The sequence below is a fragment of the Gorilla gorilla genome, chromosome 10, assembly GCF_029281585.2.
Source record: "Gorilla gorilla gorilla isolate KB3781 chromosome 10, NHGRI_mGorGor1-v2.1_pri, whole genome shotgun sequence".
In the NCBI taxonomy this organism is placed as follows: Eukaryota; Metazoa; Chordata; class Mammalia; order Primates; family Hominidae; genus Gorilla; species Gorilla gorilla.
Genome location: NC_073234.2, coordinates 96,146,620 through 96,173,971, shown reverse-complemented (window position 1 = coordinate 96,173,971; position 27,352 = coordinate 96,146,620). Strand labels below are relative to the sequence as shown.

Below are 27,352 nucleotides of genomic sequence, written 5' to 3'. Positions count from 1 at the left end.
CACAGTTCCTGAACATGTAGTAAGTACTAAATAAATGTTAGTGCTTATAATCATTGCTAGTTTATAATCAAGGCAGCAAGCCATTGATTTAAGCAAGCGGGCGAACGGAGGCAGTGAGGAAGGTGAAAGAGCCATCACAAGGAAGGGCCCAGACACAAGAAAAAATTGCATGTTCTCCTGTTTGGACCTTCATGGATTAGCAAATAAGGGTGAAAATATACGCAGGGGCCAGATCACAAAGGGTGAGGTACACTAGCCTGAAAGACTTCGGCCTGTATCTGCAATACAGGCACATGTAATTATTTTAAGCACGAGAGTACATTTTGGACTGATTACTATGATTGCAATGTGAAGAGTGGTTTAGAAGTGGCCAGAATTAAAGGCAGGGCCACCAGCTGTGGATGTAAGTTAATACTTAGTGAGAGAAACACAGATCTCATTATTATCTATCTCATTATGATCTATTATGTAGAGAATATTGATGTTTCTTTGTTATGACACATTATTATTTGGGGAAGGGGGATAAGATCAACAGTAATTGTACCAAAGAAGAAAGACAAAGCCAACTCATTTCATTTTCAGAAAACTTCCTAGGTCAACTGATTACTCTCTGTGGAATCTCACATCTATCAAGATTGAGATCACTGCAAGTTTCTTTGTTTGTTTTTAATCTCAGGAGCCATTAGATGAAAAGCAAAATTTTAAACATGAAGTATTTCATAATCCTTCCTTATGATTTTTCCATTGAACATTATTCCTTGAAAACATGGATTTATAGCCTATATATTGAACGATGAATGATCTGCCATGCCGTATAAGTGATATGCTGGCCCCGACAAATAAACAACTGAGAGGAAATATAGGAAAGGAAAACTTGGGTTTCAGCAAATTAACGATGTCGGGAGAAAAACCATTCAGTCATGATTGTTCAAACAGAATATCATTGGCATTACATTGGGACTGAGGTTTTGAAGCTCCCACAGACTATACTTCTACATCTGTAAATTTTGAGGTAACTTTGCTAAAATCCCTTCATTTCACCTGAGTTACCCAGGCAATTATAGAATTATAGTTGTAGGGATTTTTGCTTTTGTTTTGGGGGACTTATTTTGCCCAAACTACTTGAAAGCTCTGCCTGAAAGTACTATTTAAACAAAATTATCCTTTGTCCCACCTTCTTTGGTTTGTTCTAGAATGACCTTTCCTCTCATGATCCTTATGGGATGATACTGGGCTATTGTATTTTAAAATATACAATAAATATGTAAATGCATTCTTAGCAAATTTTTAAATAATTCAGTGTGGAAAGACTAAAATCAGATTTTTTAAAGAGTCCCTTTAACTGTTTTCCTCAATCCGTTCCAGCCCCTCTCTCTCTCCACACGTAGAAACGCCACTGTAGTGAGCATACATCTGAATGTTTCTCTTTATATTCAAGCACACACATACACCACACACACACACACACACACACACACACACACACCACATTTATTTACTTATTTATTTATTTTTAAATACAAACATATGAGACAATGCAGGGCTATGATTAAGAGGTCAGCCTCCAGACAATGATTTGTTACCCATTAAGGGTGTGGCCATGGAAACTTACTTAACCTTTCTGTGTCTCAGTTTCCTCATATATGAAATTGGGATGATAACATTACATAACTTGCAGTGTTGTTATGAGAAGTCACTATTTTGCTACATTTAAAGCCCTTGAAACAGTACCTGATAGTAAATACTCAATGAATATAAGCTACTATTATTATTATTATATGTAATTTTCTTAAATGCACTGCTATTTTTACATATACGTATTATCTATGACTTGCTTTCTTGGTTAATAATGTCTTGGAGATTTTGCCTCATCTGTACATAGACCTTTTTAAATCTTCTATGTAATATTCTATATATGGTGCATTTAACTATTACCCTGTTGATGGACATTTAGTTTGTTAACCAAATGGTTTTTTGTTTAATTTTGTTTCGCTATTTTGAGTACTGCTTGAATGAAAATCTTTATGTATATGAGTAACTATTTTTCTCAGGTAGATCCTAATATATGCAAGCCAGGATAGGAAGATATGGATATACTTTATTTTAATAGATATTGCCAAATTGACTCAAAAAGCCTATATCAATTTATACTTCTATGTTTTATGAAGATATAAATATCACCAAATCCTTGGGGATACATTCTTTTTTTAAGCATGTGAATGATTTTGATCTCATTTTAGATTTAATCTGCATCTCCCTAACTGATAGTAGAGTTGAGCATCTTGTAGCTGAGAACTTTATGTGAAGAAGCTAGTCATACAAAATTCTGGCAGGAATGAACTAGGTATAAGCAAGAACAAAAAAACGCCCAGAATGATTTGAATATGAATGATGGGGAGAGTATTAGACATAAGGTTATAGAGGCCAGCTGGGAGTGAAGAGTGAAGGTCCTTGTAAGCCATCATAAAGTGTTTGCTATTTATTTTGAGCAAGAAAGTGACATAATAGAGAATAAGTACTGTTTGGGATGGGCTTTGAATGATGGGTGGGGGGTTATTAAAACAGAGTGGAGGAAGGACATTCTACACTGAGGGAATAAAACTGAGAGATTATAGAAACATGAAAACACATGCTGAAATCAAAAGCATAGTGTTGCTTCTATGTTGAAGATTAATATTAGGAAATAGAATTGGACCTGCCTGTACATGGGAAGTGCTTTGCATGATACAGGATGTTTTCATTTTCATTTCTAGAAAATTGAAAAATATGTATGGGGTAATGCATTTATTGGGTACATTCTGTGAGCCAGGTTTAGTACTTGGCACTTTACACGGGTAGTCCATATAAACCTAAATGACTTCTATGAAGGAAATGTTTTGTTTGTTTGTTTGTGACAGAGTCTCACTCTGTCACCCAGGGTGGAGTGCAGTGGCAGGATCTCAGCTCACTGCAAGCTCCGCCTCCCAGGTTCATGCCATTCTCCTGCCTCAGCCTCCCGAGTAGCTGGGACTACAGGCACCCACCACCATGCCCAGCTAATTTTTTGTATTTTTAGTAGAGATGGGGTTTCACCGTGTTAGCCAGGATGGTCTCAATCTCCTGACCTCGTGATCTGCTCATCTTGGCCTCTAAAAGTGCTGGGATTACAGGCCTGAGCCACTGTGCCAGCCCTGAAGGAGATGTTATTAATGCCATTTTGCATATATGGGAACTGAGAGGCTCAGGGAAATGAAATAACCTTCTTACAGCAGTAATCTTTGACCTAAGCTTTAAAGTCAGCCCTCTTCAGATTAGCTAAACAAACATTGGATGAGTACTGTGCACTGTGCTAGGTATCAGGGATAAACCATCAATGTAGCAAGGTCCCTGCCCTCAAGGACAGTGCCTATCATAGTTGTGCTCTTTCTACTCATCAACAGATTTTAAGCAAGGGCATGCAAAAACCAAGCAACTCAGCCAGGGGTGGTGGCTTACGCCTGTAATCCCAGCACTTTGAGAGGCTGAGACAGTAGGATCACTTGAGGTCAGGAGTTCGAGACCAACCTGGCCAACATGGTGAAATCCCATCTCTACTAAAAATACAAAAATTAGCCAGGCATGGTGGTACATGCCTATAGTCCCAGCTACTCGGGAGGCGGAGGCAGGAGAATAGCTTGAACTCAGGAGGGGAAAGTTGCAGTGAGCCAAGACCATGCCACTGCACTCTAGGCTGAGCAACAGAGAAAGACTCCATCTAAAAAAAAAAAGGAGTAAAGTAACTCTGGCTGGAATAGGTAGAAGCATTTAGACAACAGAGAAGCTGGAGGAAATCCAGGCAAGAAATCATAAGAAATAAGAGAGAGGAGAGGATGAGATGCAATTGTGGTAATTGACGCATTAATATCAACCAGTATTGGTGGTTAATTGGATGTAGGTTGAGGGAAGATGTCCCCAGGAGGGTCCAACTTGGGTGGCTGCATGACTAGTGATAGCAGGAACTAGAGAAGAGGGTTGAAAATAATCTTTGGAGGTTAGAGCCAGTTAGAGCATTTAAAATAAGCAAAAGATCTTAGTATAAATCAATGGTGACAAAAGCAAAGAATATTCTGTGGGTGTACATTTAATTGGAAAAGACATTTATATGCACAGCTACAGAGATATTGGACAATAAACCTGAAATAGCCTTTAAATTTTGACTTCTCCTGCAAGAAAGCATCTGCAATGTTGAATCTCTCCAATTAAATTAAATGTTATAGCTATTATTAATGTTTTATTATTCATGGTACACATCAACATCAATGTCCATGCCATTTTACACTTTATAGGAAACACATTTGACAGTGCCAGGCTCAGACAACTTCTGCCCAGATTTGCTGTATTTCCCCCTGATGTTTTGTATTAAATTGCCTGGGCTTCTAGGATTATAAAACAGGCTAGATATTTAAAGTGTATCTTTTGAAGGGTTTGGTTGAATAATTTCAGCAATCTATTGTTGTCTCTATGACACCACTTGAAAAACTATGATCTCTGTGAGCTCGCTAGAGTAAGATACTTACAGAAAAAAAAATCTATTCTGATTGATGGAATTCTAGGAGATGTCATTGCCCATGATACTTGCTGTCATCTTGGAAGAGGAGATAGGATGATGTATTCCTTGCTTAAGGAAATAAGATTTCTCAAAAACTTCCTATAGGCTAAACCTTTTTCTAGGTTGCAAATCTTTTATAGAACCCCCTAGCTTCAGCCCTGTTTCCATCACTGTAACAGCCCACCTGTCATAAAAGTCAGGGAAAACGATTTGAAGGGTGGTCCTTGTTACTTATTCTGAGGGATCTCAATCAGTATCCCGGTACACAACACTGCTTCATAAATATTTTAAAGTCTTCATCTGATTCTGGCTACTCTTTCTAAGCTAGTTTCACATTTTAAACCAGGCTGAATCATCCCTGGGATTCTGCAGTGGCAGAAGGAGATAATGCCCCATGGCACTAGGTCTGCCCTTAGGGTCTTGGCAGAATTGCAGAGTGGGCAAAAATGACTTAACTGCCCTCAAACCTAACTGTTTCAAACTTTTCTTATCACTCAGATATCTCCTTCCTTTCCCCTTCTTCATGCTGGCAATGACGCATTCTCTGACAAAACCCCTTCCCTTCCTGGCTATTAATTTTTTAAAAAAATTTATAAAGAAATAACATTTAGGGTTTCTAGGTATACAATCATATTATCAGCAAATCGCAGCAGTTTGAGCTCCTCTTGACTGATTTGGATGCCTCTTCTTTCTCGTTCGATTGCTCTGGCGAGGACTTCCAGTACTATGTTGAATAGAAGTGCTGAAAGTGGGCATCCTTGTCTTGTTGCAGTTCTCAGAGGAAATGCTTTCTACTTTTCCCCATTCAGTATAATGTTGGCTGGTGGTTTGTTGTCGATGGTTTTTATTACCTTAAGGTATGTCCCTTCTATGCTGATTTTGCTGAGGGTTTTAATCATAAAGGATGCTGGATTTTGTCAAAAGCTTTTTCTGCATCTATTGAGATGATCATGTGATTTTCGTTTTTAATTCTGTTTATGTGGTGTAGCACATTTATTGACTTATGTATGTTAAACCATCCCTGCATCCCTGATAAGAAACCCACCTGATCATGGTGGATTATCTTTTTGATATGTTGTTGGATTTGGTTAGCTAGTATTTTGTTAAGGATTTCTGCATCTATGTTCATCAAGGATATTGGTCTGTAGTTTTAATTTTTTGTTATGTCCTTTCCTGGTTTTGGTATTAAGGTGATACTGGCTTCATAGAATGATTTAGGGAGGATTTCCTCTTTCTCTATCTTGTGGAATAGTGTTAATAAGATTGGTACCAATTCTTCTTTGAATGTCTGATAGAATTCAGCTGTGAATCCATCTGGTCCTGGACTTTTTTTTTGTTGTTGGCAATGTTTTTTATTACCATTTCTGTCTCACTGCTTGTTATTGGTCTGTTCAGAGATTCTATATTTTCCTGGTTTAATCTAGGAAAGTTGTACATTTCCAGGAATTTATCCATTTCCTCTAGGTTTTCTAGTCTATGTGTATAAAGGTGTTCACAGTAGCCTTGAATAATCTTTTATATTTCTGTGGTATCAGTTGTAATATCTCCTGTTTCATTTCTAATTAAGCTTATTTGGATTTTCTCTCTTTTTGGTTAATCTCACTAATTGACTATCAATTTTATTTGTCTTTTCAAAGAATCAGCTTCTTGTTTCATTTATCTTTTGTATTTTTTGTTTCATTTCATTTAGTTCTGCCCTGATCTTAGTTATTTCTTTTCTCCTGCTGGGTTTGGGTTTGGATTGTTCTTGTTTCTCTAGTTTTGTGAGGTCTGACCTTAGATTGTCTATTTGTGCTCTTTCAGACTTTTTGATGTAGGCATTTAATGCTATGAAGTTTCTTCTTAGCTCCACTTTTGCTGTATCCCAGAGGTTTTGATAGGTTGTGTCACTATTATTATTCAATTCAAAGATTTGTAAATTTCCATCTTGATTTCATTGTTGACGCAACAATCATTCAGGAGCAGATTATTTAATTTCCATGTGTCACAGAATCCTTGGGGTGTCACATTTCTGGCTGGAAGCCTCTGTGTCCAGTGATGCCTTTGCCCAAATTTTGCTCGGGCCTGCTGGGCTCGTTCCACACATTCAGCCTGGCAAGTTGTGCTCAGCTTCTGCTACTCGCCTGGATCCCATGCCTACCAGGGGCAAGCCAGATGCAGAGTGGTGAGGAGTGTGTGAGCAAGCGAGCATGGAGTCCGGCCACTGCACAGAGCAAGGCACGCTGGCTGCGGCAGGGTGGGCAGCTCTAGGCGCTGGCACAGGGGCCGGCTCCCTAGAAGGCTGTGGCTGGACCAGGTGTACCACAAACAGCTTCCATGCCTGGCACCAGGGACTGCAGTGGTGCCTGGAAGCTTGGAGTAGCCAGGAACTGCAAAGCCCCAAAGAGGGTGTCACAACCCTGGCTCGGGGAGCTCTTAGGTCTGGGCTCCCCAAAAGGCCGTAGCTCTTCTCTCCTTCTCATCACCCACAACGTTATGAGCAAGGGGCATGTTTGAGCCCTGTTTGTGTTACAGGTCTTTCAGCCCTGCCATTTGGCAGGTCCCAAGTTCTTGTCCTATGTCCAGGAAGAATGAGGTATGTAGACAAGTGGAGAGTGAGCAAAGTGAAGAGGTGCTTTATTGAGCAACAGAACAGCTCAGAAGAGACCCACGGCAGGTAGCTCCTCTTTGCAGGCAGGTTGTCCCATCGTCTGCTCAGCTCTCAGCAGAGAGGAGACCCACAGTGGGTAGCTCCTCTCTGCAGACTGGTCGACCCATCATCTGCATGAGTCTGGCTGAATCTGGGGTTTTTATGGGCTTCAGAGGGGAGTAGGTGCATGCTGATTGGTCCATAGGCAGACCAAGAGAAAGCACCATAAGTTCTCACTCTTGTCCGTTGAACAGGCAGCCCAGCCCCCGGGCTTCAGGCTGTCCCTGGCTTGAAGGTGGGGCTTCACCAGCAATCCACCCCTTTCCACCCAGGAATCTGCCTGCCTCCTGCCACCATTAACCTGCCATCCTTGATGCCCATGGCACCCTGGCTCTTTGTGCTGAGAGACACCTACAGTCCTGTGCTGAGCCACCCTTAGGCCCCCTCGGCTTTCCTTCCTGATATGGTTTGACTGTGTCCCCACCCAAATCTCATCTTGAATTGTAGCTCCCATAATGCCCATGTGTTGTGGAAGGGTCCCAGTGGGAGATAATTAAATCACTGGGGCAGTTACCCCTTTTATTTTTATTTATATTTTGTGTGCGTGTGTGATAGAGTTTCACTCTTTCACCCAGGCTGGAGTGAAGTGGCGTGATCTTGGCTCACTGCAACCTCCACCCCCTGGGTTCAAGCAATTCTCCTGCCTCAGCCTCCTGAGTAGCTGGGATTCCAGGTGCCTGCCACCACACCCAGCTAATTTTTGTATTTTTAGTAGAAACGGGGTTTCACCATGTTGGCCAGTCTGGTTGCAAACTCCTGACCTCAGGTGATCCACCCACCTCAGCCTCCCAAAGTGCTAGGATTACAGACACGAGCCACTGCACACAGCCACCCCATATTTTTCTTGTGGTAGTGAATAAGTCTCACAAGATCTGATGGTTTTATAAGCAGTTTCCCATTTCACTTGGCTCTCATTCTCTCTTTGCCTGCTACCATGTAGCTTTGCACCTTCTTGCTTTCTGCCATGATTGTGAGGCCTCCCCAGCTATGTGGAACTGTGAGTCAATTAAACCTCTTTCCTTTATAAACTACCCAGTCTCAAGTGTCTCTTTATTAGCAGTGTGAAAACGGACTAATACTTTGGGCTCATCAGTGCCCAAAGTCCACAGAGGGCTGAGGTGTCAGGGGGTTGGCTTGTCAGTGCTCCCCTGAGTGCACACATGTCTGGCCTGGTTGCAACAGTGCCTGCACTTGGTATCAACTTTGCTCTGAAATCTGAGCCGGCACAGGCAGCTGGGAGAGGCCAGGCAGCAGGAGCAGGCACTTCTGAGCCTGCAAGGGGAGAGGGGTTTCATGGGTCCCTGAGAATGCAGAGATGCCTGGGTCTGCACCTGCAGCTGGACAACTGCAGCTGAGCCCAAGAGGGTGGGGCTCTCGCCCCTCCAATTTGGAAGGGGTGGGGTTTCTGCCTGTTGCTGGCTCCCTAAAGCCCACAGCCCTGCAGCACCTCCCCCACTGTAGCTGGTGTCTTCGCAGTGTCCACTCCAGACTGGCTGCAGCTGCCATCACATGTATTTGCATTGTTGTCTTATTTTAAGAAATTACCACAGCCACCCCAATCTTTAGCAACCACTACTGCGATCAGTCAACAGCCATCCATATAAAGACAAAACCGTCCATCAGCAAAAAGATTATGATTTACTGAAGGCTCAGATGATCATTAGCATTGCTAACAATAAAGTATTTTTAATTAAAAAAAAGGAAAATTTACCAGGCAGTACTATGCACTGTGCACATGTGCAACATCTTGTGTCTTGGGTGACTTATTATCTTAGTTTGCCCAGGCCTGATGCATTTCCTGGGACTTTCAGTGCTAAAACTGGAACAGTCCCTATCTGAGAGGGGAGAGGTCACACTGTTAATAAGCAACTTGTCTAAGATTCAAATCCAGATCCTCCTGACCCCAATCCCTGGCCTTTCTGCCCTGGCACCCTGGCTCTGCTAAGGCTTTGGTGGTTTAAGAAGTCACAGTCAATTTTAGTGGCTAAGATGTATTTGAATTTTGTAAGTGGAGCTGTAATGGGGTGAGTATGGGAGAGGTAGTTCTTGGCGGATATGTAGGGGATGGTGGTGATCACCACTTCCATAACCCTTTGCAGACCTGGAGGCAAACAATGAGAACTGGCGGTCACAACACTCTGCTTAGGAATATGTACATTTCTAAGCCTTTGCTCATTGGGGGTGTAGTGTCACAGAGTGTCATGGGTTGGGAGAGCACGGGGGTGCACAGCCTGCATCTCAGAGATAAACCAGTGTGAATCACAGTTGGTAAGTGTTCTCTATTATCCCTGCTTCCTGGGTGAAACCCACCACTCAAGAATTAGTAGACTGATTTAAAGGTATCATTTTCGAGGAATATTTTCCCAGGCAGCTTTGTTCTGTTTTCAGACCTCTAAAGCTCATGTTTGTACTCCTGAAGATGGGTGTGTGTGTGTGTGTGTGTGTGCGTGTGTGTATTTAATCTTCATTCCAACAACCATCAGGACTTTTCCCCCCTTTTGGTGCAGACATCAAGGATCAAGCAGTTACTATAAAGCATTACCATCGGGATGTAGTAGCTGCATTTGTTTCCAGTTTTAGTCTCCAGATCTGAAAGGTGGGCTGAGGTCAACCAAATGTTAGATTTGTGAATATCTGATTGCTAGAAGGCACTGATCTTTTTCTAAAGCTTTTTTGCTCGTTTTCAGTTTTCTGCCCCCAGGCTTACTGATAATGCTCTGCATTCTCCACTTTCATGGTTCAAAAATTCTATTTCTAACTGCTCTCACAGGATAAGAATATGTATAATTATATACACTTTTTTTTTCCATTAACCTCCTTGCTCTTTTGTGGTGTTTAGTTATTTGATGATTTTCCCCTCTCAAGTTCCCTCACATTATGCATGCTCCTATCAGGTAAATCTCCTGCACGTTCCTTCTTTACCTAACAGAGCATGACATTGTTGAGGGACTGAGAGGAACAGTTTTAATGAATAACTAATGATCATTTGTAATTAGCATATCAATTGTATGAATGGAAATGATGCCACTAAATTACTTGAGGATGATTAACAGCAGTGGATTCACCTAGATAGTTTTAAACATTCTTCTAACAAGCCCCATACACTATTAATTTACTTGGTAAACTTTTGCTTCCCAAATAATATAAAGAAAACTTCTACTTACACCAAAGGCAAAATCATATTTTGTTGCTGTTGTCTGTAAACATCTAAAGCCCTAAGCAACACCATCAACAAGAAAATAGTTCAACAAAGAACTAACATTTGTTGGACGCTTTGTAAATCCTAGGCACTGTTCCAAGTGCTTTATGTATGTTAAATTTAATGCTCATAATAATCCTATAAACTAAGTACACTATGATGCCCAATTTACAGACAAGGAAAGTGAAGCTTTGAAATATTAAGCAGCTTGTCTGTGTTCACAGAGCTGGTAAGGGAAGAAGCTCAGATTCAAACCCAGACAATACTGGTTCCTTAGCCTATAAGACTTTATATTTTATATTGATGTTATATTCATTGACTATTTATTGAGTTCATAATAAATGCTGGACACACAGATAAATAAATTAGACTCATCCTGCTCTTGGACAGTCTGGTGGCAACAGAATGATGGTGAACTGATAAATTATAGTGCACTTGTGATAGATATTAGCATAAAGCAAGAACAAAGTACTATGGGAGATCATTAGCATATTTTTCCAAGAGATAAATGTGATACTTTTAATACATTTTCCACTTTTCTTAATCAAAAAAGACTATATTTAGAACAGGAAAATTAACACATTTGAAAAAAGGGAAAGATGAAACATCATAAAATTCTTTTCTGAATAATGTATACTACATTTTTTCCTTTACTGTGCATACCTATTTAGGATGGTTTAATTTATAAATGAGGCACAGTAAGAGATTAACAACAATAATAGAACAATTATAACAATGTACTGCAATCAAAGTTATGTGAATGTGATGTCTCATTCTCTCTCTCAAAATATCCCATTGTGCTGTACTCACCTATTTTTGGACCTTGATTGACCCTGGGTAACTGAAACTGTACATAAGGAGGCACTATTGTATATCCTGTAGCTTATTTAAAGATATTTCTTTCTTAATTAAATACCCAATCAACATTGTTTTTCTTTAATGATCAAAAATGCCAACTATAGAGCTACATCAAGGCAAAATCATAAGATTTCCCTCATCTAACCAACACTTTTTTTCTGTAGTAAGGTTGTAGAGAAACCCTTAAGATGACTTTTACTATTTTGGTTAGTTCTATTTGGGTTTAGAGTAGTGTGTCCAAACACAAATCTACATGTCAGAGACTGGCTGGCTGGATCAGAGTTTTGTATTTATGTATTCCTAGGTCATATTGCTACAGATCTTAATATGGCAAGGCTGGGAAAAGCCTAGGTCTCTGTATTTAAAAAGTTCTTCAGTTGACTTCTATGTACATCAAGGTTTAAGAATGACTGGCCTAAACATCTCTATGAGTAAGCAAAACTGCCAATGTGATACTTACTTTTTCTTTATTATTTTATTTAAGATTAAGGATTGGTAGGTAAGAGCCTCGACTCTAGAAACAGATAAAGCTCATTTCAGGTTGATCTGTTCGACTTACTAGCTGGTGACCTAGGACACATTTCTTTTTCATTACCTTTTTAACAGATATGTTGCAAGGATTAGATAAAATGCACAGAAAACAGCCTTTTACTTAATAAATGGTCAATAAAAACTACAGTATACATATACACACATGCATGTTTACACACATTTATATGTATGAACACACACACTCTTAATACGATAGTAAAAGAACTTCATGGGGAGTCGGAGCTTGCAGTGAGCCGAGATCCGGCCACTGCACTCCAGCCTGGGCGACAGAGCGAGACTCCATCTCAAAAAGAAAACAAACAAACAAACAAAAGAACTTCATGGAACAAAAGTAAAACTATCATAAGAAAAAAATAATCACTGTTATCTTTGTGGGACAGGAATAGGTCTTTGCTTGGTTATACTGGGCCTTTTCAAAGTTGAGAATCATAACCCCCTAATCCTAGTAGTAGTGAGTCCTTCAGGTAGCCCCATGCTGTTCCTTCACTCCAGCTCACACGTTTGAGCTAGGAGTTGCCAGATCTTTTTCTTGCCATTAGTTCCTATCCTTTTGCATCACACAAAAATGACACTCCATGTATTTCATTTTGGGATTAGTTAAGCTAGAAAATTAGCATACGGTTGTTGAAAGAGCAGTCATCAAGAAAAATGAGTTCTAATCCAGACCTACAACTAACGGACTTATAAAATGGAGTAAGTCATAGCCAGTCTTGGTGTCTGTTTCCTTAAGTATTAAGATATAAGGACATAAATGAGATTATTTCTAAAGGTCTTTTTAGGTATAATGTTCTGTGTTTCTGAGCTATCTAATTCACTAAGGTATAATTACCTAATACCCTTGATATCCTTTACTCCAAATGATGATAACATCATTTGGCCTTTAATCTAAAGGAATGACTGATGTTATTTAGGAGTCTATGCATAAACCTGGCTGTAGATATGCCTTGAATAACTACAAGTTCTAGCCAGCTCTTGTTGTCCAACAAAGTGTTTAAGTAACTTACACATCAGAAAACTGGATCAAGATGATATCTATGTAATTCCCACAGAGAAAAACCTGCCTAAAAACTTAGCCAGTTGATGACTGATGGTGCACAGATCGCATGATTGCTTCCCAGGGCAGGCATTGCTTCCATCTGAGATCTAGCCAGGGTCAAAATTTAACCCTCTATGGAAGCGGGAGAGAGAGAGCACATGTCATAAGCAAATTCATGTATGTAGTGCAATTCAAATTCTCTCTTATAAGGGATGATCCTTAATCAACCAGGAAGTTGAGCATACCAGAAATACAAGCATACCAGAAATAAGCTGCCATTTTAATATCTCACAGTGTATAAGAATAGAAAAACTATTGAATGAACAGAATGCAGCCATGTTTAAAACTTGGTTGAGTCTGGGCACGGTGGCTCATTCCTGTAAACCCAGCACTTTGCGAGGCTGAAGCAGGCGCATCACTTGAGCCCAGGAGTTCGAGATCAGCCTGGCCAATGTGGCAAACCCTGTCTTTACTAAAAATACAAAAAGTAGCTGGGCATGGTGGCAGGCACCTATAGTCCCAGCTACTCGGGAGGCTGAGGCACAAGAGTCGCTTGGACCTGGGAGATGGAGGTTGCAGTACGCCAAGATCATGCCATTGCACTCCAGCCTGGGTGACAGAGTAAGACTTCATCTCAAAACAAAACGAAGCAAAGAAAACCTTGGTTCATTTACCAGCCATTGATTTGCTAAACTTCAATCAAATTAACTAACTTGAAAGCTGCCTAGAGCTTACTTCTGTATGAGATTGCTGATGAAACAAGTATGCCTTTGGTTATCTACTGAGCTATTTTTTTCCCAGCTTCCTAAATGAAAATATATTTTTTTGTATATCAATATTATAGGAGATCCAGTTTGTATGGTTTTTATATCAGTTTAGTATTTTATTAGCTTGTATTTATTGTAACACAACTTTTTGAAGGCTCCATATATATATACAACTATTGTATATAATAATTAATGTATATAATAGTGTGTGTGTGTGAGTGTGTATATATATACTTTTTTTTTTTTTGAGACAGAGTCTTGCTCTGTTGCCTAGGCTAGAGTGCAGTGACGCAAACATGGCTCCCCACAGCCCCGACCTCCTGGGTTCAAGCCATTCTCTTGGTTCAGCATCCCAAGTAATTGGGACCACAGGCACGTGCCACTCGCCCCAGCTATTTAAAAATAAAAATTCTTTGTAGAGATGGGGTCTTGCCATGTTGCTCAGGTTAGTCTTGAACTCCTAGGCTCAAGCAATCTTCCTTCCTGCCTCAGCCTCCCAAATGGCTGGGATTACAGGCATGAGCCACTGTGCTTGACCTCATATTAATCTTTATGTTTATTGTTAAAAGATTTATCAGCTAAAGATAGAAGCATTTTCAGGATGGGAATGTACAGTCTTCATAGTGCATTTTAATTCATTTCATGTATGCTCATGGCCAGCCTAGGCATAATTGTGGGGTAGGTAACATTTCTTTTTAGGGGTTTTTCTGTTTTAGGCTATACTTCTCTTTGGTCAAAATATTTCCTGGGTACCTACTATATACCCTCAGGCTGTTCTCATCACTCCTCACCTTCTTAATAAAATCCAATTTTACCAGACGTCCATTGCAAGGCCTTGTTAAATTAATTTATGCTAATGCAATAGGTACAACAAAACTCTTAAAGCAAGGGGATAAAACTTAAAAATATAGAATTTCAGGTTTTAAATGGAGGAGGGGGTTTCACTTTAAAATAAGAAGTCTTTTTAGAGCTCTTAAAGTCATATAAGAACCACCTTCTCAGCCTATGTAGGAAGCTGGTGCTACAAGTTTTCAGTGATTGCTCAAACTTACACTGGTTCTTATAAAAGACAACTCTGAATCAGGAGTGCTTGTATATACAGCTTTGATAAAAATAGCTTAACGGTTTATAAATAACCTATCACATTTCAAAATATGTCTTAAATATTTAGCTAGAAATGATGCATACTTTCATTAAGAGTGAGACACAGACTAAGTCAAAAGCAAGAATAGATGCTGAACTTTCAGGGCTCAAGGAATACCTGTGAAGGGCTTGCACATCAACATTTATACCCTAACTGAGTAGATCTTTTGGCTTCTTTTTATTCATGCAACAAGACTTCTGTGGCAAGATGGTTTGATTTCTTGTTCTTACCTTAAAAGGGAAAGAAAGAAGAAGAGAAAACTGCCTTATTCTTATTACAAAGTTATACTGACGGACTAAAAGCACTCCAGAGATAAATAATAGGTTAAGGAGACAAGCATATGTACTCAAAAGTATTTACAAAGTAGGCAAAGCTAGTGGGGAAAAAAAGGCCACAAAAATAATCCTTAAGACAAGAATTAAGATATGCTTCTGAAAACAATTAAAAAGCAAAGTTGAGGAGTGTTTGAAATAAAAATTTTTCAAGTATGCTTATATTTCTTAATATCTTTCTAAAATTCACTTCTTAGCTGCTTAATTATATAATTTGTAGGATGTTAGTAAAGCATTTCAGTAATACAAATGAGGAACTGTGACACTGCCCAGATCTCTCATAGTGGCTCTGTGTCCTGGTGGGAAAGACAGTAGAGCCAAACGAAGAGACCTGTTGACTCTGTTGAGCCTTAAAGAGAATCTGAGTCCTTGTCTAAACTGAAGATAAAGCATGAAGGCAAAATTTCTGGAATTGAAAACTGTGGAGTCTGCTTTTGATACATTGTTAACTGTGTGGGAGAGGGCAGAGCAGGGACTGGAAGAGGATAACCTTGATGGTTTTGCAGGGCCTGGTGTGTGGTGCACCAGCCAGCCGTATTTCTCTCAACTCTTCACCACCACCGTGAGAGCCTAATGGCCCACACACATTAGTACCACAGCCCTCCTGTGGCAACTGAATCGCAGACACAGTGCCAAAACAGAGATAATGGGCCTCTAAAGGTCTGGCCTAGAATCTCCAACCCTATTAAATAAAAGCAAATAGAACAAAAGCCACGAAGAAGTCTACAGACTGATGATCTGGCCTAGAAAATGGGTGAAACATTATTATTAAAACATAAACATGTAAGTTTTAATATTAAAAAAGAAATTAGAGAAGGGTATGTAGATGACCAAATCACCAAGTTTTCCTTTCAAAGGAAAATTATATGCATTAACAAATCATCGTGGGACCAGTTATAAAGAAATTACAAACGTACTGAAAATAGGGTTTATATTGCACGATGCTGTCAAAGTTTACCTTCCTTTCATGTTTTCTCAAGAAACGTAGTAGACTGTAATTCATAGAATAAATGCTTAATAAACATATTAGTTGAGTGGCTAAGCCAATGATCAAATGATCCCTTAAGTCTCCAAATCTGCAGTAGAAATTATGAATCTGAAGGTATAATTCAAGGGTGCTTAAGATTTCACTTCCTTTATTTTTCTGTAACTCAATTTAGTATCTTTTTGAGTTTCCCTTCTGCTTGGATTGTGAAAATGTAATGTCAAACAATTGAGGGTGGCCTTCTCTGCCTCTTCAGTGTGACTCCTAGGTGGTCTGACACTCTTTAACCTTATCTCAGTCTCCATCTATCACACTGCACAGTGATTTTTTTTCTCTGTACTTTACCCAAGAAGCAAGGCAAAAAGGCCTTGGCAGTTCAATCCTGTAAATTAAGGGTTCTGTCATCTGCCCTGGTGATCCGCTCAGAGGGGCAGGAGCCAGGGTTTCCTTATGTAGGGTCCTATAAAGTCTAATTGCAACTTTCTTCTTTTTGCTTCTCCATCATCCTAACCTGGAGAATCTTCAGAAGATTGGGAAAAAAGCAGCATTGTGTTTACTTAGAGGAAGCATAGTTTCTCCAAGTATTGTCTATACCATGATGTTCAAAAGACTGTTTTGAAACTCAAAAGCCAAGAATTGATTTGTTTTTTGTTTTCTATATCTATCTTATAAGTATGTGTGCATATTTGATTGTATCCTGAATAGATTTTTCTGAATATAAAATTATTCACTTATAATAAGGGCTTATTCAATGCATAACGATAGTGCCCTCCAGAAAAATTTCACCAGTTTTTGTTAAGTTATTAGCAGTCTGAGTCCAATTTTCCTACATCCTTGTCTGTACACCAAATTTAAAAATACGTATGTATCATTTTTAAGTTAAAAATGAAATATTGACCAGGCGCAGTGGCTTACGCCTGTAATCCCAGCACTTTGGGATGCCGAGGTGGGTGGATCACAAGGTCAGGAGATCGAGACCATCCTGGCTAACATGGTGAAACCCTGTCTCTACTAAAAATAGAAAAAAATTAGCTGGGCGTGGTGGTGGGCACCTGTAGTCCCAGCTACTCGGGAGGCTGAGGCAGGAGAATGACGTGAAACCGGGAGGCGGAGCTTGCAGTGAACCAAGATCGTGCCATGGCACTCCAGCCTGGGCGACACAGCAAGACTCCGTCTCAAAAAAATATATATCTGTATATTTATTTTTATGTTGGTCTATACTTCTTTGATTACTAGGGAGTTTGAATATCTTTTCTGAGGTCTATTGTCCATTTATATTTTTTTATTTTTTGTCCATGAATGTCAACTGCTCATTCTGCTTAGATCTTTATTGACTTGTTAGAAGAATGAAGGGCAGGCTGGGCGCGGTGGCTCATGCCTGTACTCCCAGCAGCTTGAGAGGCTGAGGGAGGTGGATCGCTTGAGGTCAGGAGTTCAAGACCATCCTGGCCAACATGGTGAAACGCCATCTCTACTAAAAATATAAAATTAGCCGGGCGTGGTGTTGCACACCTTTAATCCCAGCTACTCGAGAGGCTGAGGCAGGAGAATCTCTTGAACCCAGGAGGCGGAGGTGGCGGTGAGCCAAGATCGGGCCATTGCACACCAGCCTGGCCAACAAGAGTGAAACTCTGTCTCAAAAAAACAAAAAAGGGCAAATAAACCAGAAAAAAAAAACCCCTTTTGCACTAAGTATATGACAGTCATATACTGAAACTGTTTTTCTGGTTTATTTGCCTTTTTTTTTTTTTTTACAGTGTTTGAGACATAGAAACTTACACTGTGCACATCTGATTTTGTGGTTATTTTTCCTGCGGCATTTGAAATTAAGAATTCCTTTTCTATTGAAAAATGATTAATGTTCACCTTTCTTTTATTTTAGTTACTTTATGTTTTTATTTTACATTTAAATTTTAATTAATCTGTTATATTTAGCATAGTGTATGAGATTGGGTCTCCATTATTTTGTATTATTTAATTTAGTTAATAGTCCTTTTCTCCTTTGGTCTAAAGTCCACATTAATAATAAATAAAGCTTTCCATGTGATGACTCTCCTTCTGGACTCTGTGCTATGTTCTACTATCTCTTTTATACACACAGTAAGACACCACTTTAATCATTGTAGATTCTTAATAAATTTTAATATCTGATAGAGAAATTTCCTCTTTGTTACTATGTTTTAATTTTTTTCAAAATTTTGTTGACTAGTGCATTTACTCTTCCAGATAAAATTTGGAAATTTCATTCCTAATGTCAGCATTATAATTTAGGTCTTCATTGCTTTTCACCCTCATGACCTGAATCCCCACGCAGTCCATTCTGTGACCTAGTGCAGCCTAACCTGCTTATAGTTTAACCACAATGTAATAAATAGTAACGATGATGCTAAGATAACTCATTTGCCATGTTTTCTTAAAATTTTAAATTTTGGGTTCTTAATATGATATTAATTTCAGATTTGTCTCCAGGGAAAAGAACATTGAACCTCCTCCCTTTAAGAAGTGTCATTGTATTTTCAGAGTGTGGAAGGAGAACACCATGAGAAAGCTGTGGAACTACTCAAGGCTGCTAAAGACAGCGTCAAGCTGGTGGTGCGATATACCCCAAAAGTTCTGGAAGAAATGGAGGCTCGCTTTGAAAAGCTACGAACAGCCAGGCGTCGGCAGCAGCAGCAATTGCTAATTCAGCAGCAGCAACAGCAGCAGCAGCAACAAACACAACAAAACCACATGTCATAGGTGAGAAGTGACTTATTCTATACAAGGAGTATATATATATATACACACACGTATATATATGTATTTATATGTGTATATATACATATATGTATATATGAATATATTTAAAATATATTTTAGATATGTTCTAAAATATATTTTCTTAGATGAAACAAAATCATTAGATTTAAATAATCCAAACAAAATCAATCAAACAAAAGACAGTTATCTAAAAGTATATAAGCGAGATAGTTTATGTGCCATTCAGCTATATTCTCCACAAATATAAGATAATTTGGAAAATGATATACTTTGAAAGGGGCAAGTACAGGCTGTAGGATGCTTTTATACAAATTAAGAAAATGCAGCCTCTGTGCAAACCCAGATCCTAAGGAGAAGAGTGTGGGCTGGATTCCAGGCCTCACTCACCCTGTTGGCCAGTTGCCTTTACACAGTGTATTAACTGCACAACCTTATAGTGCTGACCCTGGAAAGATCTCCTTTAGAATACTGAGATGCAATTTATTGGAAAAGTGCCCCACTGAAAAGAATGAAGCTGAGACCTGCCACTGTCTATGCTGTAAGAGATTCTGAAGTTCTCTGCGGATGCTCCTTTAAAGTGTGTCTAACATACAAATGGCCAACAGCTATATGAAAAAATGCTCAACATCTCTAATCATCAGAGAAATGCAAATTAAAACCACAATGAGATATCACCTCATACCTTTTAATTTGACTATTATCAAAAAGAGGAAAGATAACAAGTGCTAGTGAGGATGTGAAGAAAAGGGAACCCTTGTACACTGTTGGTGGGAATATAAATTGCTACAGCCAATTTGACAGACAATACGGGGGTTCCTCAAAAAAGTTCATAGAATTCCATATGATCCAGCAATTCTGCTTCTGGGGAGATATTCAAAGGAATTGAAATCAATATGTCAAAGAGATGTTTGCACTCCCATGTTCAATACAGCATTATTACAACAGCCAAGATATGAAAACAACTGAAGTGCTATCAAGGGATTAATACATTTTTTAAATGTGTTAAGTATGTGATAGAGATCTATATCTACCTACACACACACACACAGAGAGACGTATACCATTTAATATTTAGCCTTTAAAAAGCAGGAAATGTCATTTTTGTCAGCGTCGATGGGCCTAGAGAACATCGTGCTAAGTGAAATAAGCCAAGCGTGGGCAGGCAAATACCACATGATCTCACCTATGTGTGGAATCTGAAAAACTTTAATTCATAGAAGTAGAGAGTAGAATGTGGTTTCCAGAGGCTGGGAGGCTGGGAGAGGAGGGTAGACAGAGAAAAGGGAAAAGGTCTTAGCTAAAGGTTACAAGTTTCAGTTAGGTAGAAGGGGAATAAGTTAAGATGATCTATTATACAACTTGGTAACTATAGTTAATAATACTATATTGCATATTTCAAAATAGCTGAGAGAATGGACTGTAAATATTCTCACCACAAAGAAACAATAAGTATTTGTGGTGACAACTTTGGTAGCCTGATTTGATCATTCCACAATGTATACATGCATTGAAATATCGCATTATAATCCATAAATATATAAAATTATTACTTGTCAGTGAAAAATAAAACTTTAAGAGTTTTGAAAAAGTTGTAAAGTAGAAATAAAATGTGTCTAAGATTCTCCTGCCTTTTTCTAAATTCCACTTTGTAACAAAGAACACTAAATCAGGTTTTGCTGTATATTATCAAGAAAATTGAAGAAAAAATGTTAAGAGACCCCATCTTAGAAGTTCCTACTATGCCCTATGCCCTTATCACATTTTATCCCTAATCCTCAGAAAAAAACCTTCAAGGCAAGTATCAATAAAAAGTTTTTTAGATGAAAATATGAAGCTAAAATAGCTTCAGTGGATTTCCCATGACTGCATTTACAGAAACATAGAATTCTTTTCCTTTTTACTCTATCAGGTTTTCATCTGCCAGCATCAGATATTCTAGAGTTATATAAATTTTCCTTGCTATCCTTTGGAGAAGACAGTTCATATTGTTAGATACCTTTACACTATGATGTCTGTGAATGCGTATTTGAAGTGAACTTCAAATATTCTTGGAAAAATGATTGTGGGTAATAGTGGTTTTAGGTCATTCAACATCAGATTACTATTTGCACAAACAGAAATACTGGATACAACATGAGGCTTTTAATTGTTTGTGACACTTGTGAAAAGAAGAAGCTACAGGCTGGGAGCAGTGTCTCATGCTTGTAATCCCAGCACTTTGGGAAGCCGAGGTGGGTGGGTGACGAGGTCAGGAGTTTGAGACCAGCCTGGCCAACATCGTCAAATCCCGTCTCTATTAAAATTCAAAAATCAGCTCCTGTAGTCCCAGCTACTTGGGAGGCTGAGGCAGGAGAATTGCTTGAACCCGGGAGGTGGAGATTGCAGTGAGCCAAGATCGAGCCATTGCACTCCAGCCTGAGCAACAAGAGTGAAACTCTGTCTCAAAAAACCACAAAAAAAATGAAAAGAAGAAGCTACACAGAAAAGGGGGGAAAAGATAGGGATTTGTCCTACAACAATCCTGGGAATTCAACAATCTATCTATCTTTCATAGGCTACTATTTTTTATTATATGTACCATATTTTAGTATCTTTATCTAAAATTGCATTTTATCCTAAAAAATACATTTATTGGGAGCCAAGCGTGGTAGCTCATGCCTGTAATCCCAGCACTTTGGGAGGCCGAGGCAGGTGGATCACGAGATCAGGAGATCAAGACCATCCTGGCTAACATGGTGAAACCTTGTCTCTACTAAAAATACAAAAAATTAGCCGGGCATGGTGGCGGGCGCCTGTAGTCCCAGCTACTCAGGAGGCTGAGGCAGGAGAATGGCGTGAACCTGGGAGGCAGAGCTGGCAGTAAGCCGAGATCACATCACTGCACATCAGCCTGGGTGACAGAGCGAGACTCTGTCTCAAAAAAAAAAAAAAAAAAGAAAGAAAAAAGAAATACATTTATTGCACATTACTTATTTGACACTGTTACAAGTGAGGCACTGTTTAATGAGCTGCAAAAATAGCATGAATAATGCAAAGTTTTTGCCCTCATGCCTACATTCTGGTTGCAGGAGATAGTTAATAAACAAATAAACAAGTAAATAAAAATATCCTATTGGGACCAGTACTTTGCAGAGTAAAAATAGGGGGTTTAAATAGAGAACTGCTTGGTAGCAACTTGACTGTGTGATCAGGGAAGATCTCTCAAAGGAGGTAACATTGCAGATGAGACTGAATCACAAGAAGCCAGGAAAAGAGACTAAAAAGAGAAAGAAATAGCCAATGCAGTAGCTCTATGACAGGCATGTTTGAGGAACAGAAAGAAAGCCCGAGTAGTTAGAGAATAGTGAGTCAGAAGAACAGTGGTGGTGGCTATGGGGTCAATAGGATAGCTGGGGACCAGGTCACAGAGAGCTTTGTGAGCCACTGAGGGAAGTTCGATTTTATTGCACTGGAAGCCACTAAAGGTTTTTAAGCACAGGAGAGACATGGTCGGATTTATTAAAAAGATTGCTCTGGCTGCTGTGAGAATAGATTATTGCAGACTGAGAGTGGAAGCAGAGACCAATTAGGAGGCTAATGTATAGTAGTCCAGGCAGGAAATACGGTGACTTGGTCTAGGATGATGTAGTTGAGACAGAAGTCTATAGACAGACAAGGACGAGTCATTTTGTCCACATCCTTCTTCTCTGTTATCCATTCCAAATGTAAAGCCACTTTACATCTGTACTTTTAGAGCTCTTAAAGATCTCTTTTGTGGTAATGACAACGCATTATTCCTTAGTTAAACATTTACACTCTTTTTGCTAACTCATTTTTCTCTCATCCTTGATAATATAGACTTATACCAATTCTCCTAATTGATTTGCCACATTAGTCCATAGTAAAATTGTGCAAGTATTTTGAAAGAAATATGTTCCCATTCAGATTTCTGAGGTCTTACTAAAGACTTCCAATATTATGCTCATTCAATCATCTTTAAAAGTATACGACTTGGCCAGAATTATTTGCTCGGCCATATTACTCAATTCCATTTCTCAGTTCCATCCATCTTAATTAAATCTCCATCTTCAGGCCAGGCGTGGTGGCTCACGCCTGTAATCCCAGCACTTTGGGAGGCCAAGGCGGGTGGATCACAAGGTCAGGAGATCGAGACCATCCTGGCTAACTCGGTGAAACCCTGTCTCTACTAAAAATACAAAAAATTAGCTGGGCGTGGTGGTGGGCGCCTGTAGTCCCAGCTACTCAGGAGGCTGAGGCAGGAGAATGGTGTGAACCCAAGAGGCGGAGCTTGCAGTGAGCCAAGATCGCGCCACTGCACTCCAGCCTGGGTGACAGAGCGAGACTCCGTCAAAAAAAAAAAAAAAAAAAAAAAAAAAAAAAAAAAAAACTCCATCTTCATTAAATTTCCTATGGTTTCACCACCACAGACTAGTATTTTTAGTAAAAAGCATTTATTATACAAACTATGTTATTTCTGGCATGAGATATAGTAGAGTTCGATTTAAGTGAACATGAAATTTGTATTTGTGCCTGCCAAGATGGCACTTGCAATACACACACATTGAGATAAAACTGTAGTGACCATTTCAGGTACAAATAAAATACATCCAAGTCATGTCATTCATGGATTTTATGGTGACTTCAGTCAAAGAGACTAACATTAGCTCTTAATTACATTTTAATTAATTTGATTTTTAAGGACTAAATGGGATTGTCACACTTGCTAATTCTTACTACAGTTGCTTCTGAGAAAAGTTTGAAGCTAATTTGAACTATTAGACTTTAAGCATCTCAGGTTTTTAAAAAATTTAACCAGTCAAGCAAAAACCAAGTAAAATCAAAATACTTGTCTGATATTATCTTATTGTTTATCAAATGAAATGCAATTTCTACTCTGAAATTAGAAATAATATGTTTTTTTATCTGAGATGGTAAAAGTTATAAAGCACCTAGCAATGGTAAATAGTGAATACAAGTGGAAAAAAGATTTAATGCAAGTACTGTGCAGGAAATTTGTCTCTTATGCTTACTTTTAATTGTAAACTCTCTTAAAGTAAAAATCAATCGTCTTTTCCCCAACTTCTATATTTGATAATATTGAAGGATACACATTACATTTTCTAAAATGTAAAAAAATTATTGCTGTACAATAATATGCTAGAAATGTTAACAGAGAATATGAATTAGGGTTTTATTCGTGCTATACCCACTTTTTTTGAGAAAGAGTTGTATTAGCTCATTTTCACGCTGCCGATAAAAATGTACCCAAAACCGGGAACAAAAACAGACTTAATTGGACTTACAGTTCCACATGGCCACAGAATCATGGCTGGAGGGGAAAGGCACTATTTTTTGTTTGTTTTTTGTTTTTATAATACAGAGTCTCTCTCTGTCACCCAGGCTACAGTGCAGTGGTGCGATCTCAGCTCACTGCAACCTCTGCCTCCTGGGTTCAAGCGATTCTCCTACCTCAGCCTCCCAAGTAGCTGGGATTACAGGTGCCTGCCACCACGGCTGGCTAATTTTTGTATTTTTAATAGAGACAGGGTTTCACCATACTGGTCAGGCTGGTCTCGAACTCCTGACCTCAAGTGATCCACCCACCTCAGCCTCCCAAAGTGCTGGGATTACAGATGTGAGCCACCATGCCCAGACTGAAAGGCACGTCTTACATGGTCTCGGCAAGAGAAAAATGAGGAAGAAACACAAGCAGAAACCCCTGATAAACCCATCAGATCTTGTGAGACTTATTCACTATCACAAGAACAGCACAGGAAAGACCAGCCACCATGATTCAATTACCTCCCCCTGGGTCCCTTCCACAACACAGGAATTCTGGGAGATACAATTCAAGTTGAGATTTGGGTGGGGACACAGTCAAACCATATCAGAGTGTTATATTTATTCAGCTTGAAGCACCTCAGTTTTTTATTGTGACTCCATGTATATAATATTTCACCCAGATTCTCAAAAAATAAAAATAAGAAGAAAGAGGAATATCTCTGGAGATATCAACATTTTGAGGAAGTCAAGACCAAAATTGTGTCCCTGACCTCCATGGCTGGATCTAGGGTGGAGAATTCATTCCAGTCAAAACCAGCCTGTATCTTATTAAATTTACAAAGTTGCTGGCATTTGCCAGTAGCCTCACCAAATCTCTTTTTCCTCCAATCTAAAGACCCCTCATTTTCTTTATTTTGCCTACCTTTAAAACCCTTCTCTACCTTCTTCTAGCATTACCACATGCATGATCCTGATGATCTAATCCAGGGAATTACTACCAAAACTATCGGCCTACTCACTGAGAAAACCAAGTTCCAGGGGATGACTCCAATAAGATCGAATGCAAGGAACCCAGAGTTTCCAAGCAGAACACCGGACAGAAATAATCATAAAGCTGACTAACACTTATTAAACAATTAGTGTGTGCCAAGAACTCTTTTAAGTGCTTCATATATATTAAATTACTTAATCTTTACAATAGCCTTATGCAGATTAGGTACTATGTTTAATCTTGTTTTAAAGAGTAAACTAATTAGTACAACCACTATGGAGAACAGTTTGGAGGTTCCCACTGCAGATATCTGCACTCCCATGTTTGCTGCAGCTCTGTTCACATTAGCCAAGATTTAGAAGCAACCTAAGTGTCCATCAACAGATGAATGGATAAAGAAAATGCAGTACTTATACACAATGGAGTACTATTCAGCAATAAAAGAGAATGAGATTCATGCCAGGCACGGTGGCTCACACCTGTAATCCCAATACTTTGGGAGGCCAAAGTGGCTGGATCACTTGAGGCCAGGAGTTTGAGACCAGCCTGGCCAACATGGCAAAACCTCATCTCTAGTAAAAATACAAAAAAAAGAAAAAAAAAATTAGCCAGAGCTGGTGACACACGCCTATAATCCCAGCTACTTTGGAGGCTGAGGCACAAGAATCATTTGAACACAAGAGCTGGAGGTTGCAGTGAGCCAGGTTCATGCCACTGCACTCCAGCCTTGATGGCAGATCAAGACTCTGTCTCAGAAAAAAAAAAAAAAAAAATTCAGTAATTTGCAATAACATGGAGATCATTATTTTCAGTGAAATAAGCCAAGCACAGAAAGACAAACATCACATATTCTCACTTATTTGTGGGAACTAAAAATCAAAGCAATTGAGCCCATGGAGATAGAGGGTAGAAGGATGGTTACCAGAGGCTGGGAAGGATAGTGGAGGAGTGGGGAGGGAGGTGGGGATGGTTAACAGGTACAAAAACACAATGACTGCATAAGGCCTAGTATTTGACAGCACAACAGGGTGACTATAGTCAATAATAATTTAGCTATACCCTTAAAAATAACTAAATGAGTACAACTGGATTGTTTGTAACACAAAGGATAAATACTTAAGAGGATGCATACCCCACTTTCCATGATGTGATTATTACACATTGCATGTTTGTATCAAAACATCTCATGGACCCCATAAATATATACATCATGTACCCACAAAAATTAAAAATTAAAAAAATTTAAAAATAAAGTAGGAAACTGAAGCATATAGGAGTTTTTTCAATGTACCTAACATTTCACAGCTATTATAACAAGTAATAGGGCCATGATTCAAACCTAGGAACATGGGCTTTAAAGCCTCTTGCTCTTATTCATATTGCCACCCTTACTTTTCCTGACCCCACTTCACAGACATATTTGTGAACTGTCTGGGGATTCAGTCTTATGCAGTTATCCAAATCACCCTTATCGATTACCTTTAAAATAGTACCCCATACTTCAAATTACTTCATCCTCAAAGATGCATTAGCTTTCCATGGCTACCATAAAAATTACCACAAATATAGTAGCTTAAAATAACACAAATTTATTGTTTCCTATAATGCTGTAGAATTCAATGCTCTTACTATCAAAATTCCAATGTCATTTTTCACACAAGTAGGAAAAAAAATCCCAAAATTTGCATGGAACCACCAAAGACATGAAATAGCCAAATCAACTTTGAGCATAAAGAACCAGACTGAAGGCTTCACACTACCTGACCTCAGGGTCTATTACAAAGCTATGGTAATCAAAACAACATGCTATTGACATAAAGACAGACACATAGACCAATGGAACAAGCTAGAGAACCCAGAAATAAATCCACATATTTACAGTTAATTGATTTTTGACAAAGGTATCAAAAACATGCAATGGATAAAGGACAATCTCTTCAATCAATGGTGTTGGGAAAACTGGATATCCAAAGCAGAAGAATGAAATTGGACCCTTATCTCACCCCATACACCCCATAACAAAACCAACTTAAAGTGATTGGAAACTTAACTGTAAGACTTGAAACTGTGAAACTACTAGACGAAAATGAAAGAAACGCTCCACAACATTGGTTTGGGCAAAGATTTATTGGATACCTTCCCAAAATCACAGGCAACAAAAGTAAAAATAGACATACAGGATTCTACCC

General features: G+C 39.0%; 1 protein-coding gene and 1 long non-coding RNA gene across 2 annotated transcripts in view; one reads left to right on the top strand and one right to left on the bottom strand.

Annotated features, from left to right (window-relative positions):
- Nucleotides 1–27,352, bottom strand: part of LOC129525963 (uncharacterized) — a 95,535-nt gene that overhangs the window by 43,443 nt on the left and 24,740 nt on the right. The gene's annotated exons all lie outside the window — the stretch shown is intronic.
- LIN7A (lin-7 homolog A, crumbs cell polarity complex component) overlaps nt 1–27,352 on the top strand; it is a 145,541-nt gene that overhangs the window by 107,581 nt on the left and 10,608 nt on the right. The window contains exon 5 of the mRNA XM_004053624.4: nt 18,650–18,868. Within this exon, the coding sequence (XP_004053672.1) occupies nt 18,650–18,868 (219 nt within the window). The remainder of the gene's footprint in view (nt 1–18,649; nt 18,869–27,352) is intronic.